Here is a 22,205-nt window from a genome sequence, read left to right on the forward strand (position 1 = left end):
ACCGTGACCGGCAAGGTATTAAGTTTAGAATAGGTAAAGCTGATCAAAAAAGAATATTGAAGGACTTTTGAAAACATAAATTCTAATTTACTGTTATACTTCTATATTTTTTGCTTAACTATCACGATATGAAGGCAGTTTATGGAACAGTGTAGGCATATCTGCACGCATTCCTAAACTCGCACTTGAGGAAGATGACTTCTTATGTTATAGGTAAGAGCTATCCCTGTAACAAGCTGTGGAGGCCCATAATTTTTGTTAGACGTCGAGGCTCCCACACACATATACGTATATACAATCGGCTCACAGATAGCGGGGAGGATGCTTTGGAAATATTTCTCATATATAGAAGAATGTATTCCCTTTTGTAGTTTACTTACTTAAGGGGTACGCTGTAGCGTAGTTTGTTGAGGGGCTATGCTACAAGCCGGAAGGTCGCGGGTTCAAATCCTGATGAGGTAATTGGATTTTTTCAATTTACCTAATCCTTCCGGCCGCACTATGTCCCTGGGGTCGACGCAGCCTCTAACAGAAACGAGTACCAGGAATTAATTAAACAATTTTCCTGGGGAGTAAAGCGCGGCCGGTGCGTAAGGCTAACAATCTTACCGCCATCTTTGAGCTGATTGTCTAGATAATTTAGGACCCTCAACGTCTCACAACCCTATGGGCCTTCACGGCCTGTTACAGGGATAGCTGTACTTTTTTTTACTTTACTTACTTATTCATGGAGCTTAGCCTTTCTTAAGGAGCGGCTAATTCTGCGGCTACTCAAGAATTTCTCAACATTTTATGGAACCCGAAGGTTCATTACTGTGTTGACAAGAACCCTCCACTGGTCCCTATCCTGAGCCAGACCAATCCAATCCATAACATCCCATCCTATCTCTCTAAGATCCATTTTAATAATTCCCTTTAATAATATTAAAAATAATAATAATCACAATGCAATAGTAATAATAAATAAATATTAATAATAATAATGATAATGTCTGACAAATAGTCGCTCTTGTAGCATGTTAAGGTTTCCTACCCTTCAGTCAGTGGTTTTCCTAATGTTAACTTCCTTAGACTTATATGACACAATCTGATATTCTGTTGCTTATCGTGCTTCTTTCTTCCTCCTCATAAGCTTATATTTCATTTTCGCAAATGATATTCTCTTTTCATCTTCTTTTCTAATCGCCCGGGCTTCATTTCCTTCTGCAAACACAGGTATTGCCAAAATTCTGCAGATTTGATTTCTAACATTAATTTTGTCTGAAGGTTTGAATACACGATTTATTGTTCCACTCTGTGTTTAAGAAAGAAAAATAAGCCATAGCTTTCAGAGCCTAAAGGAGGTTTCTTACTATTTTCTAATATCTGTCCTGTTTCCGGGACATATTTACAATTTGAACAAGAAGTTGACTTGTCACAGAACAAAGAAGACTTTGATATATGCACTGGCATAACTGCACAAAGTAGTTCATTTTGTTAGAATCCAGATGATATCAGCTCTTGTCTGCCAGGACTCTGACAATGACTAGAGCGAAGAAGTATTGCACAAGCAGTGATTTATACTTGACACACATGGCTCAAATAACAGAGGACATATGTTACGAAACAAACGGAAGCAAATTTTTATAAAATTTTATTATGAAGTACTTGAATATTTTATTTGTACACTGTATTGCATTACACCTTTCTTACCAACTTCATAAGCTTGTCTCTAAACTATGCAATTTGTGGTGGAGAGTTATTTCATGTATACATAACGTAACAACATATGGCATTATGATATATGTAGCAGATTAGTTCTGATAAAATATATGAAACTTCTGAACATTATGTTACACGCCACTTTCATCTTTGTTACCCCTCCCCAGTTACATATGGTAGCGAACTCTTGGAATATTTGACGACAGTTCTTTGCTTGTTTTTTGGAAATGGAAGGATTGTATACATAGATTTCTGATGAAAGTATAAAGGCATGTTCCAGTTCCAAACTGCTTTATGTCGATAAATATTCCCTCTGTGTGTCTCAGCCTCAAGCAACGTTTGGACTATAAGCCCTGCTCACCTGGCGCACAAAGTACTTAGTAACCACGTGGCTGCTGTAGAAATAGGCTGATCTGTAGTGAAATATTTGGAATATAGTAACTGGGATAAAACCAACAATAATTTTCAGTCAAAGAAAGCTCCCAATATGTGTAATTTTTGTATATCATGGCGAAAACTGGAGATTTTCTCATCAGGGTCTGAAGGTGAGAAGGGGCGACAGAACAAAAGACATCCCAGAGAGATAAAAGACAATGCAGTTATTTCTTCTGAGAAGACATGTAACACAGAATTATTAACTCAATCAATTTTAAGTTGGTCTGACTGTTTCGATCTCAGTTTCTCTGTAGTAAACCGAAATTGACATTGATCAGCCTTCCCAAGCGAAAGTGAGTTTAGTTTGTTAATGATTAACTGATAAGACAGGTAGCCATCTGCTGAATTTGAGATAAGTTTCGAAAATTGCGTCTCGTTTCTCACATTCACCCACAGATGGCTTCCATGTCTTTTATGGTACGTAATGGCAGCTGCAAATATAAATACGCCTACATCTGTCATTAAAATAGGCAAGAGAATGAAATGAGGAATCCGCGACAACACAGCGGCTCTTAATTGCAATGTCGCTTTCAGACCATTATCACAAAGTACTTAGTACTTTTGAAGTTATACAACTTCTTCCTGTGAACGCTGTAAATGGAATGAAATGTTGTCATATGAGTATGATTCTGACACAGGTAGGGTAACATGGCATGATATGTTGAGCTGCAGGTCACTCTGAGAACGGTTAATGGTAGTAACCTCCATACACGGGGGCCTTGTAGATGGCGGGCGCTGCTACTGCCTTGACCACAGCTCCGGGATGAACGGCTGGTCCGCTGCGGTGTACGACGGCGTTGAATCCGTTGTGTGCGTCTGCTGTGTAGGACACAGTGCGGACAGTGCCATCAGGTTCCACAAGGCTGTACTCCCCCTTCACCACGTCACCATCCCGCTCCTCCCATTGGCTCTTAATGTCTCCTGTATGAGCGTCATTCACACCGTAGCTGAAGCTGTACTTAGGGTACGCCTGAAAGTACATTTATGTATTTATGCTTATTTAAGATGCAGTCAGTGGCATAGATTTTACAGAATCCAATTAGAGTCAAGCAATAATGTGGGAGGAATCAACTATGTCATAATTTGAAGTCCTCTTCCGGCGTTTGGTTGCAGCGACTGAGGAAATCCTAGAAAAATCGTAGTCATTATAGCCGATACCCTGTCCGATATTCGAACTGGGTACGTCGCGAATACAAGTCAGAATAATTACCTCACGAGTCATCTTGCATTATACCTGAAAGTACAGGAATAGAATTTGGCAATGAAAAAGCATCTGCCTTCTGTGACATGGGGATTCTGAAGATACAGAAACCACTGTCGCACTGCAGAAGGATTAAGGTACAAGAAACACTTCAGAAATAACTGTTTTCCCCGACAGAAATGTGTACCTGGGGGGATTCGTTAGGGTACAGAAAGCGCTGCAGAAACATCTGCTTTCCTCCGAGATAAATGTGTAGCTGTGGGGATTCCTTAAGGTACAGAAAGCGCTGCAGAAACATCTGCTTTCCTCCGAGATAAATGTGTAGCTGTGGGGATTCCTTAAGGTACAGAAAGCGCTGCAGAAACATCTGCTTTCCTCCGAGATAAATGTGTAGCTGTGGGGATTCCTTAAGGTACAGAAAGCGCTGCAGAAACATCTGCTTTCCTCCGAGATAAATGTGTAGCTGTGGGGATTCCTTAAGGTACAGAAAGCGCTGCAGAAACATCTGCTTTCCTCCGAGATAAATGTGTAGCTGTGGGGATTCCTTAAGGTACAGAAAGCGCTGCAGAAACATCTGCTTTCCTCCGAGATAAATGTGTAGCTGTGGGGATTCCTTAAGGTACAGAAAGCGCTGCAGAAACATCTGCTTTCCTCCGAGATAAATGTGTAGCTGTGGGGATTCCTTAAGGTACAGAAAGCGCTGCAGAAACATCTGCTTTCCTCCGAGATAAATGTGTAGCTGTGGGGATTCCTTAAGGTACAGAAAGCGCTGCAGAAACATCTGCTTTCCTCCGAGATAAAAGTGTAGCTGTGGGGATTCCTTAAGGTACAGAAAGCGCTGCAGAAACATCTGCTTTCCTCCGAGATAAATATGAACTTGGGGAATTCCTGAGTGAACATAACCCACCGTCAGTACTGCAGAAACATTTGCTTTCCGTTACAGAATGTCAGTATTTTGGGGGAGCCTGAAATTATAGGAACCGCAGAATAGACTGATTTCCCAATTGGTTTGCGTCTGCCAGAACAACAGTCATTGGTTTACAGCAGAAGTGTTCACTTTTAACAACAGGGATCTGTATTTTGTATAGGTATGCAAATGAAATAGTTATTGTGAACATTGCTGAAACAGCCAATTTGACAGTCTTTCACTACATTTCTTCTAGCATCAAAACGTATTCTATGCTCAACACACAGCAAAGCCTATCGATCCATACTGATTTCAGCCATTATCTGTCTATTTATCTGTCTGTCTGTCTGTCTATCTATATATCTATCTATCTATTGCTCTACAGCCTCTTGTTTGACCTTGGCCGCTTTTTCGGTTTCTTGATCTTTTACACAGTCGGTATAACTCCTTGGACGGGGGATCAGCCCGTCACAAGGCCGCTGCCTACACACAAAACAACACAAACACAGAATAGACGCACAGATATCCGTGCTTCAAGTGGGATTCGAACCCTCAATGCTAGTGTTTGAGCGGGAGAAGACAGTTTATGCCTTAGACCTCGCGGCCACTGTGATCGGCGGTTGCAGCCACTACCCTTAACTGACTTGATCTAATCATCATCATCATCGTCATCATAATCAGTAATCTATCAAGACGACAGGTCCACAGTCTCTTCCAAAACAGTTCCTCCACTTAATGCGATCTAGAGCTTTCTCCTTGAAATGAAAATATTCTCTTCTGTCCCCAAGGTCATCCAGCATCTTCTCACGTCTTCTTCCTCGTCTTCTGGTCACTTCTATCCGCCCCTCTATCTTTCCTTCAATAACTTCTTTTAGAAGGCAGTTTCTGCGTAAAACTTGACCAATCCAATTAGCCCTCCGTTTTCTTACTTCGTGTAGGATATTCCTCTGCTCACTGACTCTAATTAACACTTCGTCATTTCTCGCATAATCGGTCCAACTGATCTTCTCCATCCTTCTCCAACACCACATTTCGAAACTTTCCAGATGTTTCTGATCTACTGCCCTAAGTGTCCATGTTTCAGCCCCATACAGAGCTATGCTTTGATCTAATATTCGTTCACATATTCGTGACTGCTGAACAATGTAATAAGTGTGTGTCATGCGAGCCACAGATCAGGAGCTATTAGCCATATATGAGAGCCTTCTGATGGCATATCCAACTAGCGCACAATCACGCCCTTTTCGTAGTGTGAAATTATTTTACCTGTTCTTATAAGCGCGTCTGAATTATCAGAAATACATTTTTCGTGACGCGCTTTGTTACATTATTTCAGTTCTTGTCTGAAACAACGGAGGCTGGGAAGATGTCACTATTTTGTGGGTGTTTACTGATTTATGAGAAATATGATAAATAGACTAATAAATGCAATAACTGATTCATAAATTTCTCATCGACGCTGAATCAACTAGTTGTTCTGCTATCGTGAATGGCACTGCAATCAGTATTGACTTATCGTGATATACACAACAATTCGAGCGGGGAAGTATTTTGTGACACAGTTACAAAAGACAAAGGACTATTATTTTTAACACAGTAAAATACGCGTTGTCTTTTTCACTGTATAAGTAAGTAGGTAAAGTAAAGGTATCCCTGTAACGGACCGTGGAGGCCCATGGGGTTGTGAGATGTTGAGGTTCCCACATTTTCTAGACAATCGGCTCATAGATGGCGGTTAGGTTGTAAGCCTTACCCGCCGGCCGCCCTTTACCCCCAAGAACATTCCGAGAATATTCCTGGTACTTATTTCTCTTAGAGGATGAGTCGACCCCAAGGCCATAGTGTGGCTGGAAGGATTAGGTAAATAGAAAAAAAAATCAAATGACGTCATCGGGATTCGATCCCTCGACCTTCCGGCTTGTAGCACAGTGCCTCAATCAGCTACGTTACCGCGTGTCTTTTGCACGCTATACCAGTTAAAACATTGCTGATTGTCTCAAAGGAGAACAGTAACTCACAATCTCTTTATTGCTACATGACCCCTGTTTGGTAAAGAAACGCTTGACCACACAAGAAAGATATTGTGTGGAACCAGTTTGGATGAAGAAACCTCACTGTTCGTACTCACACTTCAGAGATATTTATTAATCTTGTTTGTCTTTGTGTGGAGGGATGACAAACTTTATATACTTGGGACCAACAGTAAAGCATTTAATTCACGAAGAAATAAGGGTCAGATTAATTTCCGGGATTCTTGATGCAACTTAGATCAGGCTCCTGTGTCTCTCGACCGCCTCTGTGGTCTAGTGGTCCTGACTACAGATCCAGAGGTCCGGGCTTGATTCCCGGCGCTACCAGATTTTCTGAGAAGTAGTGGGTCTGGAACGGCGTCCACTCAGCCTCGTGAGCATAACTGAGGAGCTTTTTGAATGGAAAAGAAGAGGCTCCGGTCTAGAAAACCGAAATTAATGGCCGTGAGGATTTGTTGCGTTGACAACGCGACACCCTCTACCTTCAAAAGTTTGCACTAACTTCGCCGACAAGAGGCGGTAGCTCGGTCGGTATATTTCGCTTGCGGACTACAGGCTACGGAGTTTGTTTTGTTTTGTTTGTCGTGTGTCTCTCAATATCTTGTCTAAAGACGTAGAGATAAATCCTCTCCATAAACCTATATACTATTTTTAATATAAATTATATTATTACTTCCCCAGGTCTCTCATTTTTCAGATTTTCTGGAAATAAGTTTGTACACCTTTCTTTTTGTCGTGCTTGCTGTTAAGTCAGACCCATCTCATTCTCCTTTGCTTACCACCATAATACTATTTTATTTTATAGTAATATTTATGTAGGTCCTCATCATGTAATTTTTCCTGTCTCTTGTCATTTCATCTCTTTCAGATTCAAATATTCTCCTCTACTTCCGGCCCCCAGGCACATCTAATTCAAGGTTTTGCCTGTTGAAACGCTTAAGTATATAAATACTGTCCTGCAATCCTGCAAGTACAGGCAGAGCAACAGCAAAACTGTCTGACCTTCAGGTATAGTGTAATTTTATGTTTTGCTTCGGTGGATATTTATGAATAAATTTTTTCCATGTGTTTAATAATTAAACACTACGCCACGAAGGCGTACGGGGAGTTGATGTATAGATCCATATTTTCTTGCCCTCGGCACTATTTGGAGGCGAGTGGTCATCTTCACGCCCTGGGAAATAGCCCCGAATATCCATTAGAAAGGAGGCCCGGTGGGCCTCATAGCCGGTCTGGACGACGTGAGGAAGAGAAAATTCTTGACTCTACTGGGACTCAAACTCCGACCCTCCGGTCGTCCATGACGTAGCAAGTCTCTACGGTGACTGCACTATCCCGTATCATATATATATATAATACGTATGCATATATTTGCTGTAAAAATGCTAATTTCGTTGGTTAGATAGAAGTATCAAATTTAATTAACGTCTTCATGTTTAATTTATACTCTTTATTTTTCAATTTTATACACGTTTATGTTCTTCTTAAGGCTAGATCGCGTTACCGGTTGCATGACAGCACGAATTTTTGTGCAATTTTAATAGTGTTTACTGCCAAACTTCATGTGGACTGGTTTTGCCAGGGTACAGTTGCTGAAAATTAAGCTGGTCGTGTTGAAACATAGTCGTACACGTGTACTTACATAATAGTCAACAGCGGGAGCTGCCTTGTATGCGACAGGTGCCTTAACAATGGCTGGTGCAGCATACGCGGGGGCGGCATGATAAGCTGGGGCGGCATAGGCAGCGGGGGCGGAGTATGCTGCATATCCACCGCCCAGGTAGCCCGCTTGAGCAACAGCTATAAGTGTTACTACAATGAGGACCTGTAAACAGGAAAGAAAGTGGAACAATACGTCATTTTCACAGTACAGACATGGAAAATACCTTTCGAGAATCCAAGGAAATGATTTCATGCTCTTGGGTATGACCTCGATAAAGAAACTGTCAGTTTCCTAAATTTTAACCGAAAGCAACCATCTAAAGGGACGGAATGAATCCTTTAATTCAATGGTTCATTCATTCATTCATTCATCCACAATGGCTCTACAGCCCTTTTTGGGCCTAGCCTCTTCATCAGTTCCGTAATCTTTCTTACACAGAAGGTAGGACTCCTTGGACGAGTGAGCAGCCCGTTGCAAGGCCGCTACCTAGGCACAGAACAACACAAACACAAATAAAACGCACAAACACATCCATCCTGTGAGTGGAATTCGAACCCACGATCCCAGCGTTCGAGCGAGCGAAAACAGTTCATGCCTTAGTCAGCGCGGCTGCTGTGATAGGCCCTAATATGATATAATACTATTTAATTCCACAGTTATTAAAACGATGAATTAATGACTGTTTTCTGAATCATAAAACTTGAAGGATACTTAGCTGTAATATCGGTGAAAGGTTTACCTGTTATACCTAGGCACTTAGTAACGCATTCATTTGAATTAATTTTATTAGCTGAAATAAAAAGAATAGTAATAAATTTATTAAACAAGTTAGCTTAGCGTAAATGAGGTAGATGCTGTGCTGAGTCACTAATTTTAAGCATGCCACTACTGTTTCCTACCATATCCTTGCCAGTTCACCATTAGTGTTACATTCGACATACAACTCCGTAGAATTTCCCAAGTCTGCAAATATTTTATGTATCAATCAGTAGTGAAATAAATTTCTTTTCTCTTTGTTCATAGATGTGTTCCATTGAAGCAAAGCAAACTGATTTTTGTTTTGCCTTAGTGACGCATTTCTGCAAAGTGGTAAGTCCAGGTTTCAGCAGTGTACCGATATATGTATCTGTCCCTACCGTGTCCTCAGGACTGTAAGTGTTCACTATTACGGTCTTCTGATAGTAAACACCGTATAGTCCGGTAGACAGGTATCAACGTGTTCTTGGAATTTAATGTCCCAAATTTCAGGTAGTTGAGCTGGATGCATGTTGGTGCCTGTTTACTGGAATATCGGTGTCACATTGCAGAAGATCGTAATATCATACACAAGCAGCAGCTAAGTAATTTAGTCCATGGAGCTGAGTTCATTTTTACAAGCCAACACTCACTTAGCTACTGAAGAATTTTCCACAATTTTATGCAACCCGAGGTTTTTCTTAATGTTCACAAGAGCCTGCCAATGATCGCTATTCTCAGCCAGATCAATCAAGTCCACATAATTCAGTATATTTCTCATACATACATTTTAATATTATTCTCCCACCTACGTCTAGGTCTTCCCAGTGGTCTCATTTCTTCTCGGTTTCCCGCCCAAATCCTAAATGCATTCCTTTTCCCCCCTATGCATGCTAAATGCCTTGCCCATCTCATAATAAGTATAAGAAACCTTGCGATTTGCACACCTCAATAAATATTATTAAGGCAATCAAATCTAGGACGGTAGAATGTGTGGGACAGGCTGCAAGGGTGCATAAATGCAAGATTTACATCCAAAATTAGCCACAAAATCTGAAAGGAAGAGACAACTTGCAAGATCTTGGCAGAGATACAAGGAGAGGAGGCTCTGAGAAAGGATCTTAAGCAACGTGATGTGGACCGAATTCTTCTGGCTCAGAATAGGGACCAGTGTCTGCTACTGTGAACTCAGTAATAAACCAGTCACCAACCACGAAAACCACATGACACTAGACCATACTTAACATCAAAACCTCTTACGCAACACAGATACCAAACGCCATAGCAAGGCCCTGTACACAATCCACACTACAATTCAAGAAAATACGGAGTACTAGAAACATAAAATATCAACTTAAAATAACAATATTTTAAATTAATTTAAATAAAATTCAGCAAAAATTTAGACTTAATTTAAACGAAGTCTTAACGACGTTTCAAACAATGAACTAAAACAATACAGTGCATCAACTACCTGTATAATCTACCTGATGATGATGATCTTATAAGATCTAAACTTTTTATAGGAGAAGCAATTATAATCCATAAAAACGAAGTACATTTCTAGTCTACGAACATGCTAAGAAGTTGCACCGCCAAGACTGTCCCTGCGAATTACGTTAGTCAGTAATAAACTTCCCAGTTCCCTAGGAGTTGAGAACTTCCTTGAGTAGACGAATTACTAACAGCTTCTCAGTTATTCTCCTTTACAGAGTTAGTTATTTGCTTGGTTGTTTAGAGAGGAAATCTGTGAACAAGATAAGGAATTAAAAGCATTTAAAGTCAAATATTCTGTCATCTCCTGACGTACAATTTAACTTGCAGTAGCCTACAAGACCAGCCTTGGAGATTCGATCGTGTCCGGTCATGGTCGTCATGGTATATCCGGAAGAATCTGCCTCAGCAATTAATAATTATGTAGAAGTTTGAATGAAAATGGCAATGTATATTATTCATTTTAGGGAACAACTTTACGGCTCTCGATATCACCTCGAATAGAGGCACATTTCTCATTCTACGTAAGAAACTCAATCATGCTTCATTCTGGGGAGACCCCAAATTCAAGTATTGAATAGAAGTTCAGTTAGCGTTTCGTGGCAACCATTAGCGAAAACAGAAAGAAATTTAAAAGGCATTTTAACCATTTCGCTGCTTATTATTTTCTTCCTATTTTGCTACACTAACACAACTTCCAGTTAAAACACTCTGACGCGACGCCTGAAAGCCTGAACCCCTATCTGCTGAGTGGAGCTTCACCTAGCAATTTACTAGGTAACGGTTACCGAATCGCTTCAGTTTTCGCGGCAACCAATATTCTGGAGGTCTCGTCATCGGAAAACGCAAAATGCGAACCCTTCGAGATGGTGTTCCCTAGTCGGCATGGCAAGCAATTATGAAACAGAGGCATTCGTGAACAGATTAGAGAGGTGGGAGGAGATCAGAGGAGACCGGAACGGAGATGAGATAAGAGATCAGAAGACAAATAACCAGAAGAGAGACAAGATCAGAACAGAGGAGACCGGAACGGAGATGAGATAGGTGATCAGAAGACAGATAAGCAGAAGAGAGACAAGATCAGAACAGAGGAGACCGGAACGGAAATGAGATAAGAGATCAGAAGACAGATAACCAGAAGAGAGACAAGATCAGAACAGAGGAGACCGGAACGGAAATGAGATAAGAGATCAGAAGACAGATAACCAGAAGAGAGACAAGATCAAAACAGAGGAGACCCACAACAGAAGAAAGGAGGAGAACCGACAGAAGTCTTCGTGTGGAGTAGTTACAGTGAACATTAGAGTGTGATCATTGTTCGCAGTTACGAAGGGATATGATTATCCTGTGCCTTAATTGCCCGTAGTTCCGCCTGGCGTAATTCTCCAATAAACTGCATTAAAAAATCCGTAATCCATTATTTATTTGTCACGGAACCCCGGTCACGTGACAATACGAAAAAAGTGACAGCGAAAATGCATTTTCATAGCACAGTAAACGAACTCGAATGATACACCGAAAGGAAGCTATCATTTTTTCGACGTAGACTAAACTCGAATGTCGCACTGTACGGATATATTCGACTTCAGTCGAATTTCGAAGCAATAGGATTAATGTCGGTATCAGCCACTTCTTTTCCAAGTTTTCGCAATCATCCACTTGCATGACGCTGTACATTCTGTTCAACTCACAATGGGTTGTTTTACAGCGCAACAAAGGATCAAACAAGAAGTACGGGAACATTCAATAGAATTATTAGCACTTCCTCACAACGGATGTTTACTGCCAACACACTTCTGGCATTCATTAGAAGTTTCTGTAGGGTTTTAACGATGCCATATCAACTGAGGAAGTTATGACCAACCGTAAAAGACAAGGAAATCATGAATGGCGAACTGAGAACATTTCGGAGAGAAGCGGCAATGATCTATTTGAAGTTGTGAAGGGACTGAGAAATCCTCTTGGAACCGGATTTCCTACCATTTTTTGATGGTAGTTCCCACATACCAGATGATTCCAGTCCATAGTACCCCATTCTTTTTCTCTAATATCCATTTTAATATTATCCACCCCCTTCATCTAGATCCTCCTGGTGGCCTCTTTCCTTCTAGATTTCCCTCCAAAACCTAACATGCATTCTTCTTCTCCCCCTTCCTGCTACATTCCCTGCCAACCTCAACCCCTTTCCTTTATCACGAAGTGTAAAAGTTATAGAGCTCCTCATTATGCAGTTTTCTCCAACTTCTTGTTACTTCATTTCTCTTCAGTCTTAATATACTCCTCAGCACCCTGTTTCAAACACCCTCAGTCTGCATTCTTCTCTTAATGTGAGAGATCAAGCTTCAAACCATACAAAACCACAGGCAAAGTTATTATTGTTCATATTCTATTCTTCACGTTTTTAGGCAGTAGACGAAAACGCAGAAGTTTTGAACAAAATGATAGTAAGAATTACCATAATTATGGTTTTAAATTAGATGGAAATTATGCATGAAGATGAGAATTAGACTCAACTGGCTTAGGATAGTGTTCATTCGTGGACTCTTTTGAATGTGGTTATGATCTTTCCGCTCGTATAAAATATTTGGAATTTAAGTAGAAATCTTTCATGAGAGTGTGGACTGCATTCACCTAGCTCAGAATAGGATTTATTCGTGGGCTCATATGAGTATGATAATGAAAATTGGGCTTCCAAGAAAGATTGATTTTGCACTAAACGTCTCAGTGATTATCAGGCCCTCAAGGGGCACATTTTACTGCATGGATTTAAGCAAATTTTCCAGACTTGGATTCGTTTTATATAAGAGTCACGGGTAAAGCAAAGCCAGCTGATTTCGATAAAGGAAAATTGTTTCCGTTAGCAAATTTTGCCTTTTATATGGTTAATTTCGACTAAGTCGGCTCATGCCTTTATGTAGCCAAGCGACAACCAACTCTGCACGTCTTTCCAACAGAACAAAGTTGCAGGATCTGAAGCTGTCACAGCGTAGGTCAAGTAAGCTTCTGGCCTCAGAGATATAAAGCTATGAGGTACATGTTACGCGTATCTATCTGTATATATCTACGTCTCTGCAGCCCTTGTGTTGGACCTTGGCCGCTTTTCAGTTTCTAGATCTTTTACGCAGAAGTTAGTACTCCTTGGGCGTGGGATCAGCTCGTCGCAAGGCCGCTATCTACACACAGGATAGCACAAGTGGTATTCGAACCCATGATCCCAGTGTTTGAGCAGGCGAAGACAGTTGTTACGCGTGTAGATTCAAAAATAATTTTTAGAGCAATTAGAAGTTAAAATTGTTAAAGGATTATAAAATTAAATACGAAGAAGTAGTACATAAAATATCGGGTTTTATGTTTTCAGTTTTCTCTATTAACTTCTCCGTGAGAAAGGGTTGAGGAGATTCAAATGAAGTGAGATTATTCTTTTACCGGACAAAATGGAAAAATTCAAAACATTGCTTCAATATTAAGTCGTAGACTTCGGTATTTTTGTTATTTTGGCCAAAATTTTTAACAGTTATGAAGAGATTTTTATGCAGAACGTCACAAATGAACACATTTTTTAACAACGGCAAGTCAAACATCGGGAATGATGAAAACACACGCAGGCAGATGAATGTGAATAGGTAGGATTTAAGGTTCTCACAGCGGTGGTTCTGGGTTATAACGTCATGTAGTCCGTTGAAATTCAACCGCCTTTTCGGAAGATCATATCGCCTCCATCTTCAGAGTCAAAGAATAAGCGAAACAAGAAACCAGCGTGACACATTGCCACCTGCTTTAATATCAGTTTCCTGCTTGACATAATCTTCCACCCTGAAGATGGAAGCGATTTATTCCTCTTAAACATCTGTTGATTTTCATCGGACTACACTGCCTTGTATCCCGGAAGATAGAGCATTTGAAAAGCAAAAAGTGTCTGTGTATTAGGATTAATTTTGATTGTACACATACAGAACAGCTAACAATATCCAGAGTTCATATGCATGTTTTTTGCCAAAAATATTCCAAATAAACGCATAAGGCAGCCGTATGGGTATCTCTGTCACTATATTTCATCTACGAAACTATATGATGAATTTCAAGAAAATTTTAGTAAATATTATATACTGACCGCCTTCCTCGCATATCCTGCACCTGATTTTCAAATGACGCAGAATTGAAACAATGAAGAGGGTGCACAATGGCCACAGATAATCCAGTTTCAAGTGGATTTCTGGAGAGAAACTGAAGATTTGTATCAACACCTCTATCAAGATCCCTATCAATTACTATTTCTTAATCACTTCATCTTCCGCTTGTTGCCATGGGAACGTAAAATGACGCTAAAATATCACACAAATGTTGGCATTTCTTCTTCATACACATAATTAATGTTTTCCTTGTTCTAGACCTACCTGTGGAATTGCGCCCATTATGGAGTTCAGTTTATGTGGAACCCAACTCACTGATACACTGAGACACACTGATACTGGAAGTCGTGTCCACGAACCCTTTTATACTTAAAAGGACACCAAAGTGTATTGCTTAAATTAACCACCACTCACATTCCTTCTGAAACCGCGATGAATGTTAGTGTAGTCCACACATATTTTTTTTTCTTTTCTATCAAACGGCTTTGTTATACGTCACCATTGAGTTCTATACGCCCAAGGTCAATTTTTCCATAAGGTACTCGCTATGTAATACATGGTATAGGCTACCTCTGCTCTAGTATAGTTACGTGGTTCCAGCCAAAGAGGGGCAAAGCACTTTCACTTGCTGCCCGTCGATTCTAGACCAGCCGTGGTCAGTACTGTGCATGTAGGTTACCTCCCTACGATACGCCTTCATTGTGGACCGAAAGAAGGTCTTAATTTTTTGTGAATTTAGTTCATGCGCAATTTAATTTCTGCCCTTACATCTCATAAAATAAAACATTCATTTGTTCATCCATATATGAACCATTCACTTACTTATCCATACGTGAAACACCGTCTTCCTCTTCTTCTTCTTCTTCTTCTTCTTCTTCTTCTTCTTCTTCTTCTTCTAACTTCTTGGATCTTGTTCTCTGACCAGTTCCCTTTCAGAATTAATTATGAAATTATGAATTTTACAGATAGTCGGCTTTACCCCTCGGACTAGACGTTAAGCCAGTCACAAGACCGCTACCTACAGAGCGTGGCATAAACACAGAAGACATGCGGACGTACTTGTACTCATACACAGAACCCACGTTTCCAGTGTTAGAACGAGAGAAGACATTTCGTTCCTTCAAAGAGCGCGAACACATTGACCGGCGACGTACTACAAACTTTTCATACGTAAACAATGCCTCCACGTACCCACCCACTTAATCTCCAACCCCTCCAGCCTTCCTTCCATTGCGCATTCATTCCTATATTCATTCATTTATTCATCCGCACATTCACACATCCAATTTTTCAACAAAACCTTCCATTATTCAATTTGTTATTAATTAATTAGTTCAAATTTTTAATTATATTATAATGATCCAAAATATTGTAAATGGTGTTTAAAGTTACCATCATCTCAGAAAAGTCTGAACCATATATCCACTCGGAATTATTGCGTTTTTGGACTTTGTCTTTGGACTTTAACAAAGTCATTTTGAAGCACATTAAAGGAGACAACGTTTCGGAAAATGGATCTGTTTCCGTCCACAGGTGAGGGGCTGGGATACACTCTATTGGGTCAGAAAGTACTATGTCTGTTCCCCAGTAACATACACCATCGTCAGAACCCTTTGGAATCTACTTCATCTGCTATCGGTCCTAGGGCTGTGGAGAGTTTCGAACTGAGAAAAAAAGGACTCAAGATGTCTAACGCGTCAAGATTATTGACTTTGTACCTAAAAATTTCTGTCCTTGATGTTTAGAAATATTAACGTTGTTTTATTCTGAATGTTCGTCAAGAACAAGGGATGGATTATTATTATTATATTATTCATGCTCACTTTGTAATTAATGTAGATTATCATATTTGTATCCTGTTTTTTAAATTATTTTTGTGTATTTCTCTCTGTTCGTGCTAACTTTGTAATTGGCCTCTGTGTTGTTAAGTTTGCACGAAAACAAACACGAATTGAATTGAATTATTATTATTATTATTATTATTATTATTATTATCATTTATTTGCTTGTTTGTTTACTTTTCTTCATTACTGTGTTTTCCCAAGAAATTTCCTGTAATTTATTTTGGACTTATAATGTGTTTGTCTAATGTTTGTATAATGTTACACTTAATTACTTTCATCTTCACTGTGCTAAGTCTGTAATTGGCCTTACGGCTGTTGACTTGGCACATAAATAATAAAGAATTGAATTTAATTGAATTATTATGGCTCTACAGCCCTTAGTTGGGCCTTGGCCGAATTTTCATTTTTTTATCCTGTACACAGTCAGCAGGACTCCTTGGACGGGGGATCAGCCCGTCGCAAGGCCACTACCTACACACAGAACACAAACACAGAATAAACGCACACAATACAGACATCCATGCCTTAAACGGGATTCGAAGCCACAATCCCAGCGTTCGAGAGCGGAGACCGTTCATAATTTAGACCGCGCGGCCACTGTGATCGGCACAAGGGCTGAATAGTTCTTCGAATATTCTTTACGAAGGAACGCGGTTTTCTGTTGCTGGCCGGAAATTTAAATAATTTTCGACTTCTCTGACGTCACCTGTCAGTAGTAAAATAAGAGTTGAAACTAAACGGTTTTGTTTACATTTTTTCTTGCTCCAGTTTTCCATATCCTTCCAGATAACTTCTAGAGATCTTTCGATCCAAGTTTCATAGCCACCCTCCCCTCATGGCGCTGTTGTATCCACAACCCTCCCCATGAAATTTCTCATTTCATTTTCTCTTCATTGTCACTGTTAGTCTAATTTTCTTATTATGAAAAAAATATAAGTAGGCTTATGAGATCAACACGCTGTGTGTCCCTATAAACTTTTGAATGCCTGAGCCAATTTATAAAACTTTGGTATTTATACCGTGACACCTGAGCTCATTTTCGACGGCGTGCCTCATAAAGAAGCTCTCATCAGTCTGTGTTTCTATGTGTGTGTTGCTAGGTAACAGCTCGGTGAAAAGTTACCGCGGCTACGATTACACACGCAATAATAGAAGAATTGTTGGACGAGTCGTTTTCTATGCTGTCCGTGTCATATTAAAAGAAAGCAGTCAATTAATTCTTTCCAGAACTTCTTGTTATTATTTTCTCTAAAGTAATTCATGGAACCTTTACTCAATTTCACATAGTGCAGGCGAACGGTTTAAATATTTTTGGACTTCCCCCACAAAGTCATCTGCTGAAACCACGAGGTATCTCGTCGTTCTACTATTTTGGGTGTATCTTGGCTGTCTTTTATTATTCTTATTCTCTTCAGAATAATTCGAATAATCTTGCTACTATTCTTTCTTTTGTAAAAGATATTGACTTCAGGCATGAAGCCTTCCCCCATACTTCAGGGTGATTCTAAATTATTGTCGGGATTTCCGTGGCCTATAATTTTCAAACCGAAAATAATGAATAATACTTCTGACGGGATATAAAAATGTTACTAAAACATTTTAATACACATTGAATCAATACTGCAGAGTAATAAACCACTTCATCATGCGCGCCCTTCATTACACGTAATGTTTGAAAATTATAAGCCACTGAAACCCCGACAATAATTTAGAAACACCCTGTGTAAATTCATATTTAATCCAGGGTAATTACCATATACCCCAGATTTACTTGAAGCTCCTGGAAAGCCTTCGTGTCATTGAAATTTGTTTTAATTACTGACTGGCTCAATTGGAAAATTTCATTTCTTCTTATCTGTCGATTTGCAATTCATAAACGTCCTAAATTACGATGTTTGGAGTCGGCTGATAACATCAGCAAATAATAATTTATGCTTAAGTCACAGCACATTCAGACATACAAATCCTCACAATTTAATCTTGCAATATCCATATTAATGTTATCCTACCAATTTTATTCTCCGTTTCGCTATAGGTATATGTTCAGTCCGACCTGAGCTCAATGTTTTAGTTACAATAGCAACACAAGTTTGGTTACAATAATGTTCCTGTTACCTAACTGCTTCTTCTCCTCCTCCTCCTCCTTATAATTAAGTCTCCTAAATAGATTAGGCAGAGAACTCAGAGTTCCAAGTTTATTACTATTGCAATTCTTGAATTATTTTATAAATTCTGTTTATTATTCTAAGAATTGCGTTTTAAATTTTATTTCTCTGACATTTACAAGAGCCGATACGCTTTGTGATCTCTCAGGAGGTAACTCTGGTAACAACATCTTTGAATCGAGCACAGTCTCCCCTGGAGATGTCAGCCGGTTACCAGAAGGGACTCGCATTTTTATGATATCAATATATTATTCTCTTATTTCACGATTTAAAACTGATCGCTCTCAAATCCAGGCAAATATATCCTCACATAGTCATATCGTCGCTCTCGTGAGCCAGAAGAATCCAGTTCGCAATTCAATATTATCTTCTGATCTATGCCTAGATCTTCCAAATTGTTTCTTCCTCTCAGATTGTGCTACCAAAATTATGTATACAGTTCTTGTTTCTCCTATGTATGAAAAAACGAACGTAAATAAAAGGAAAAGAATTTAAATGTGTAGGATTTGAGGTTCTCACATCGGCGGATATGGAGAGTTCTTTCTTCTGGTATATAGCGCCGTCCAGTTCGTCGAAGGTCAACTGGTGTTTCGAAGGAGCGTGTAAACTTTTGCCACCTGTTTTACAATTGTTCCTTGCTTGGCTTAATTTTTGAGCCTGAAGATGGAGGCGACATATTCCTTCTGAAACGTCGATTGATATTCAACGAACTACACGGCGTTGTATCCCAGAAAATAAAACTCATAAACGAGTTTCAAGTTTTGGTTGTGGTATTTCCTCTGTTTCAAACGTAGAACTCTTTCGGTCATTAAAAATATTCAATATAGTGTCGAAGCCTAAGACGGTTGAAAGCCTACTGCCAAATCTGAATAAGTCTTCACGGCTTCATGCTTAGAGGGACATAATCTTGTCTTTAAAAATTCACGAAAGAATTCTTGCCCCTACTAAAACCAGTTAAATAAAAAAAATTATATCACTTTCCTAAATACTTTTTTTTTCTTGTGTCTTCCCTTAAAATTCGGCGTACTTTTTGAGGCACTATACTACAAGCGGAAGGTCGTGAGTTCATATCCCGATGAGGTCATTGGATTTTTCAATTGACCTAATCCTTCTTGCCGCACTATGATCCTAGATTCGACTCAGCCTTTAACAGAAATGAGTACCAGGTGAGGAAGGAAGACGGAAATAGATTTGGTTTCCGAAACGTCGTGTCCTCTATTACCTAGAGTGTCCTATATTACCTAGAATTCCGGACGATGGAGAAAGTCCAAAAACCCAGTAATTCTGTATGTCATCCGCCGTCATCAGAACCCTTTAGAATCTACGCTACCTTATGTTACCTCACTACGAGCAGCTACTTTGGACACCAGTATGAAACAACAAACAAATTATCTGTATTATCAGAGAAACATCCTGGAATTTATAAACTTAATGTCAAGCAGGATAACCGCTGAAAACAGCCTGCAGGTCTTTTTTTTCTCATGGTGAGACTAAGTCCACTTCGTACTGCGGCACTGTTTGGCCTATTGTACCAGCCCCGGATGATGATGAACGTGGAGCAATCGGTGGAAGGCGAATTGGCAGGGGAAACCGAAGTACTCGAACAAAATCTGCTCCAGTGCCAATTTGTCCACCACAAAACCCACATGAGCTGAGCCAGGGCTGGAACGGTCCCTGCCGCTGTGGGAAGCGGCTACTAACCGCCTGAGTTACGGCATGGCCTGCCTGCAACTCTTTGTTTCTTATCTCGTCATGTGACTTACAGAAAATCTCGCAAACATTCTACTCACCTAATCTATTTATAGAAACCAAAATTTCATTACCGAACAGCCCTGCTTTTGTACTTATCCTGAACCAGATAAAACCAGTCAGCCCTCAAACCATATTTATATAATATGTAATTGTAATGCCTTCTATATTTCCACCTACATGTAGTTAGTTAGTTATTGGAGAGGGTGGGTTTCCCCATGCACTTAGACCAGTATTGGTCCATTGTGCTTCCCTCTATAATATTCGACAAGTTTCTATACCCTACCGATATTGGTGCGTACCATCAGTCCCGCCGAGCCAGCGAGTTCGGCCTCCACTAGCTTGGCGGTGTCTATAATGCTTCCCCCATCTATCAGAGGCTTTAGAGACTACTGTTGGGCGGGAAATGTCCTGAATTTGGCTCAGTGACCTCCTTTGGAGATATTGGGTTATTTTACGTGCCGTAAAGCTACGACACGGGATACACGGCTTAAATTCCCTCCCGGAGGACTTGTTCCCTGAATTTTTCCGCCCTTAAAAATTCGGCGACCTCCGCCGGGTATTTGAACCCGCCTACCACGAGTCATGAGGTGGGAACGTTACCTCTAGACTACGGAGACCGCTTTCCACCTACGTGTAAGTCTTTCAAGTGGTATTTTTCGCATATGAATATTATTCACATATATTGTCACGAATGAAGGGTTTGCGTGACTAATAGTAATGGGTTCTGGACGGTATGTTTGGATGTATTGACACTTCTATTACAATTACAATAATGATAACAGCTCACAGTCAATGACTGCTTACGACTCAGTTTCTTACCGGACTACGAGCGCCTTCACTTCTACTGTAACTGACTTGCTTCTGATTTACGCATCGGTCACTTCTTCAGCTTCCGTTGTCCGCTGGTTAACTCTCCACAGCTGAGCACTCAACTTCTGAATTCTCTTACTACTGAAGCGTTCCTCTCTTCACCGCTATTTATGTAGTCTAGCGCGTATCCATGGAAAATAAATATTTGTTCTTTGCGCGTATCAATGGAAATTGCTGATTCCGTTCATACTGATAGCGCGTTCCTCCGTACCGAGTCGGTTTCCACGAATCCGCATCTCCAGAGAAGGTGTGTTATCAACCCGTTGTCAACAATGCATTATTCCATGTCTGTTCACTGCAGCGGGAAGTTGTGTTTGGTGAACCGTTGCCTAGCAATGGGCTTCCGCTCTGGCTCTACTATTCCGGCATTCAGCCGTCATGTCACAATATATGTTACANAATTATTCCATGTCTCTCCACTGCTGCGGGAAGTTGTGTTTGGTGAACCGTTGCCTAGCAATGGACTTCCGCTCTGCCTCTACTGTTCCGGCATTCAGCCGTCATGTCACAATATATATAGTGACAGTAAAATTCATTACCTAATTTCAGTTTCATTACAAGAAACAGTGGTTTTGTCGTGACTAAACATAGCTTCAATTCATGTTCTGTATATAAATTGGAAAGGTATAAGACATAAATTAACATTGCATTTGCTGTTAGATCGAATAGCAAAGCGACTTGATAGCCACATGCATATACATATATATTACACGTAGAATATGAGACTGGAGGGAATTTAGGATATTGCTCAAGTACTGTTTAATATTCTGCTTTGATTTCGCAATAACCAACCCACGGAACAGAACCTGACTGTGGTAAAGGCCACTCAGTATTACAGTCACTGGTTGCCGCTTTCTGGCTTGATTAATGTGTATGTCGCCCTACCAATGTGTACTGTCCTACTGAACTGCCTAATTGCATAGTGCGTATTTTTATTTGTACAGAGTCACATTCCTTTCTTTCGAGATTAATTACTTCAAATTTCGAGCAGCTGTCTCGTGTCTAAAAGAATGACCGTCCTCCATAACCGACCTCGATAGGTATGTCTGTGTGGTTTGTTTGATTAGCAAGGTCCAGTCTGACTTGCGTCCACTTCTTGTAGTAGCTAAGAACCCAGAAACAAACCACATGAACCAGTGTCTGTCAATAGGAATACTTCTGTCAGCAGAATCTCACACTTGCATCTCTCTAATCTATGCAACGCATTCCTTAACATTCAATGTAGTATTATCCTCACGTTTCCGCCTCTTTTGAAATTTTTTCTGCTTTATCATTCGT

General features: G+C 40.1%; 1 protein-coding gene across 2 annotated transcripts in view; it reads right to left on the reverse strand.

Moving 5' to 3' along the window:
* Positions 1–1,689: 1,689 nt before the first annotated feature.
* The window catches only part of LOC111869924 (cuticle protein 19), a 49,801-nt gene continuing 29,285 nt past the window's right edge, over positions 1,690–22,205 (reverse strand). Inside the window, exons 1-3 of one of the 2 annotated variants that reach the window (XM_033753667.1) lie at positions 14,561–14,611; positions 7,917–8,099; positions 1,690–3,106 (exon numbers count right to left, since the gene is read on the reverse strand). In XM_033753667.1, coding sequence (XP_033609558.1) covers positions 2,825–3,106; positions 7,917–8,099; positions 14,561–14,578 — 483 coding nt within the window. In that variant the 5' untranslated portion in view covers positions 14,579–14,611 and the 3' untranslated portion in view covers positions 1,690–2,824. Of the gene's footprint in view, positions 3,107–7,916; positions 8,100–14,560; positions 14,612–22,205 lie in introns of those variants that run through there. The other variant, XM_033753670.1, reaches the window with a different exon arrangement.

The sequence above is a fragment of the Cryptotermes secundus genome, unplaced genomic scaffold (genome assembly GCF_002891405.2).
Source record: "Cryptotermes secundus unplaced genomic scaffold, Csec_1.0 scaffold1064, whole genome shotgun sequence".
Taxonomy (NCBI): domain Eukaryota; kingdom Metazoa; phylum Arthropoda; class Insecta; order Blattodea; family Kalotermitidae; genus Cryptotermes; species Cryptotermes secundus.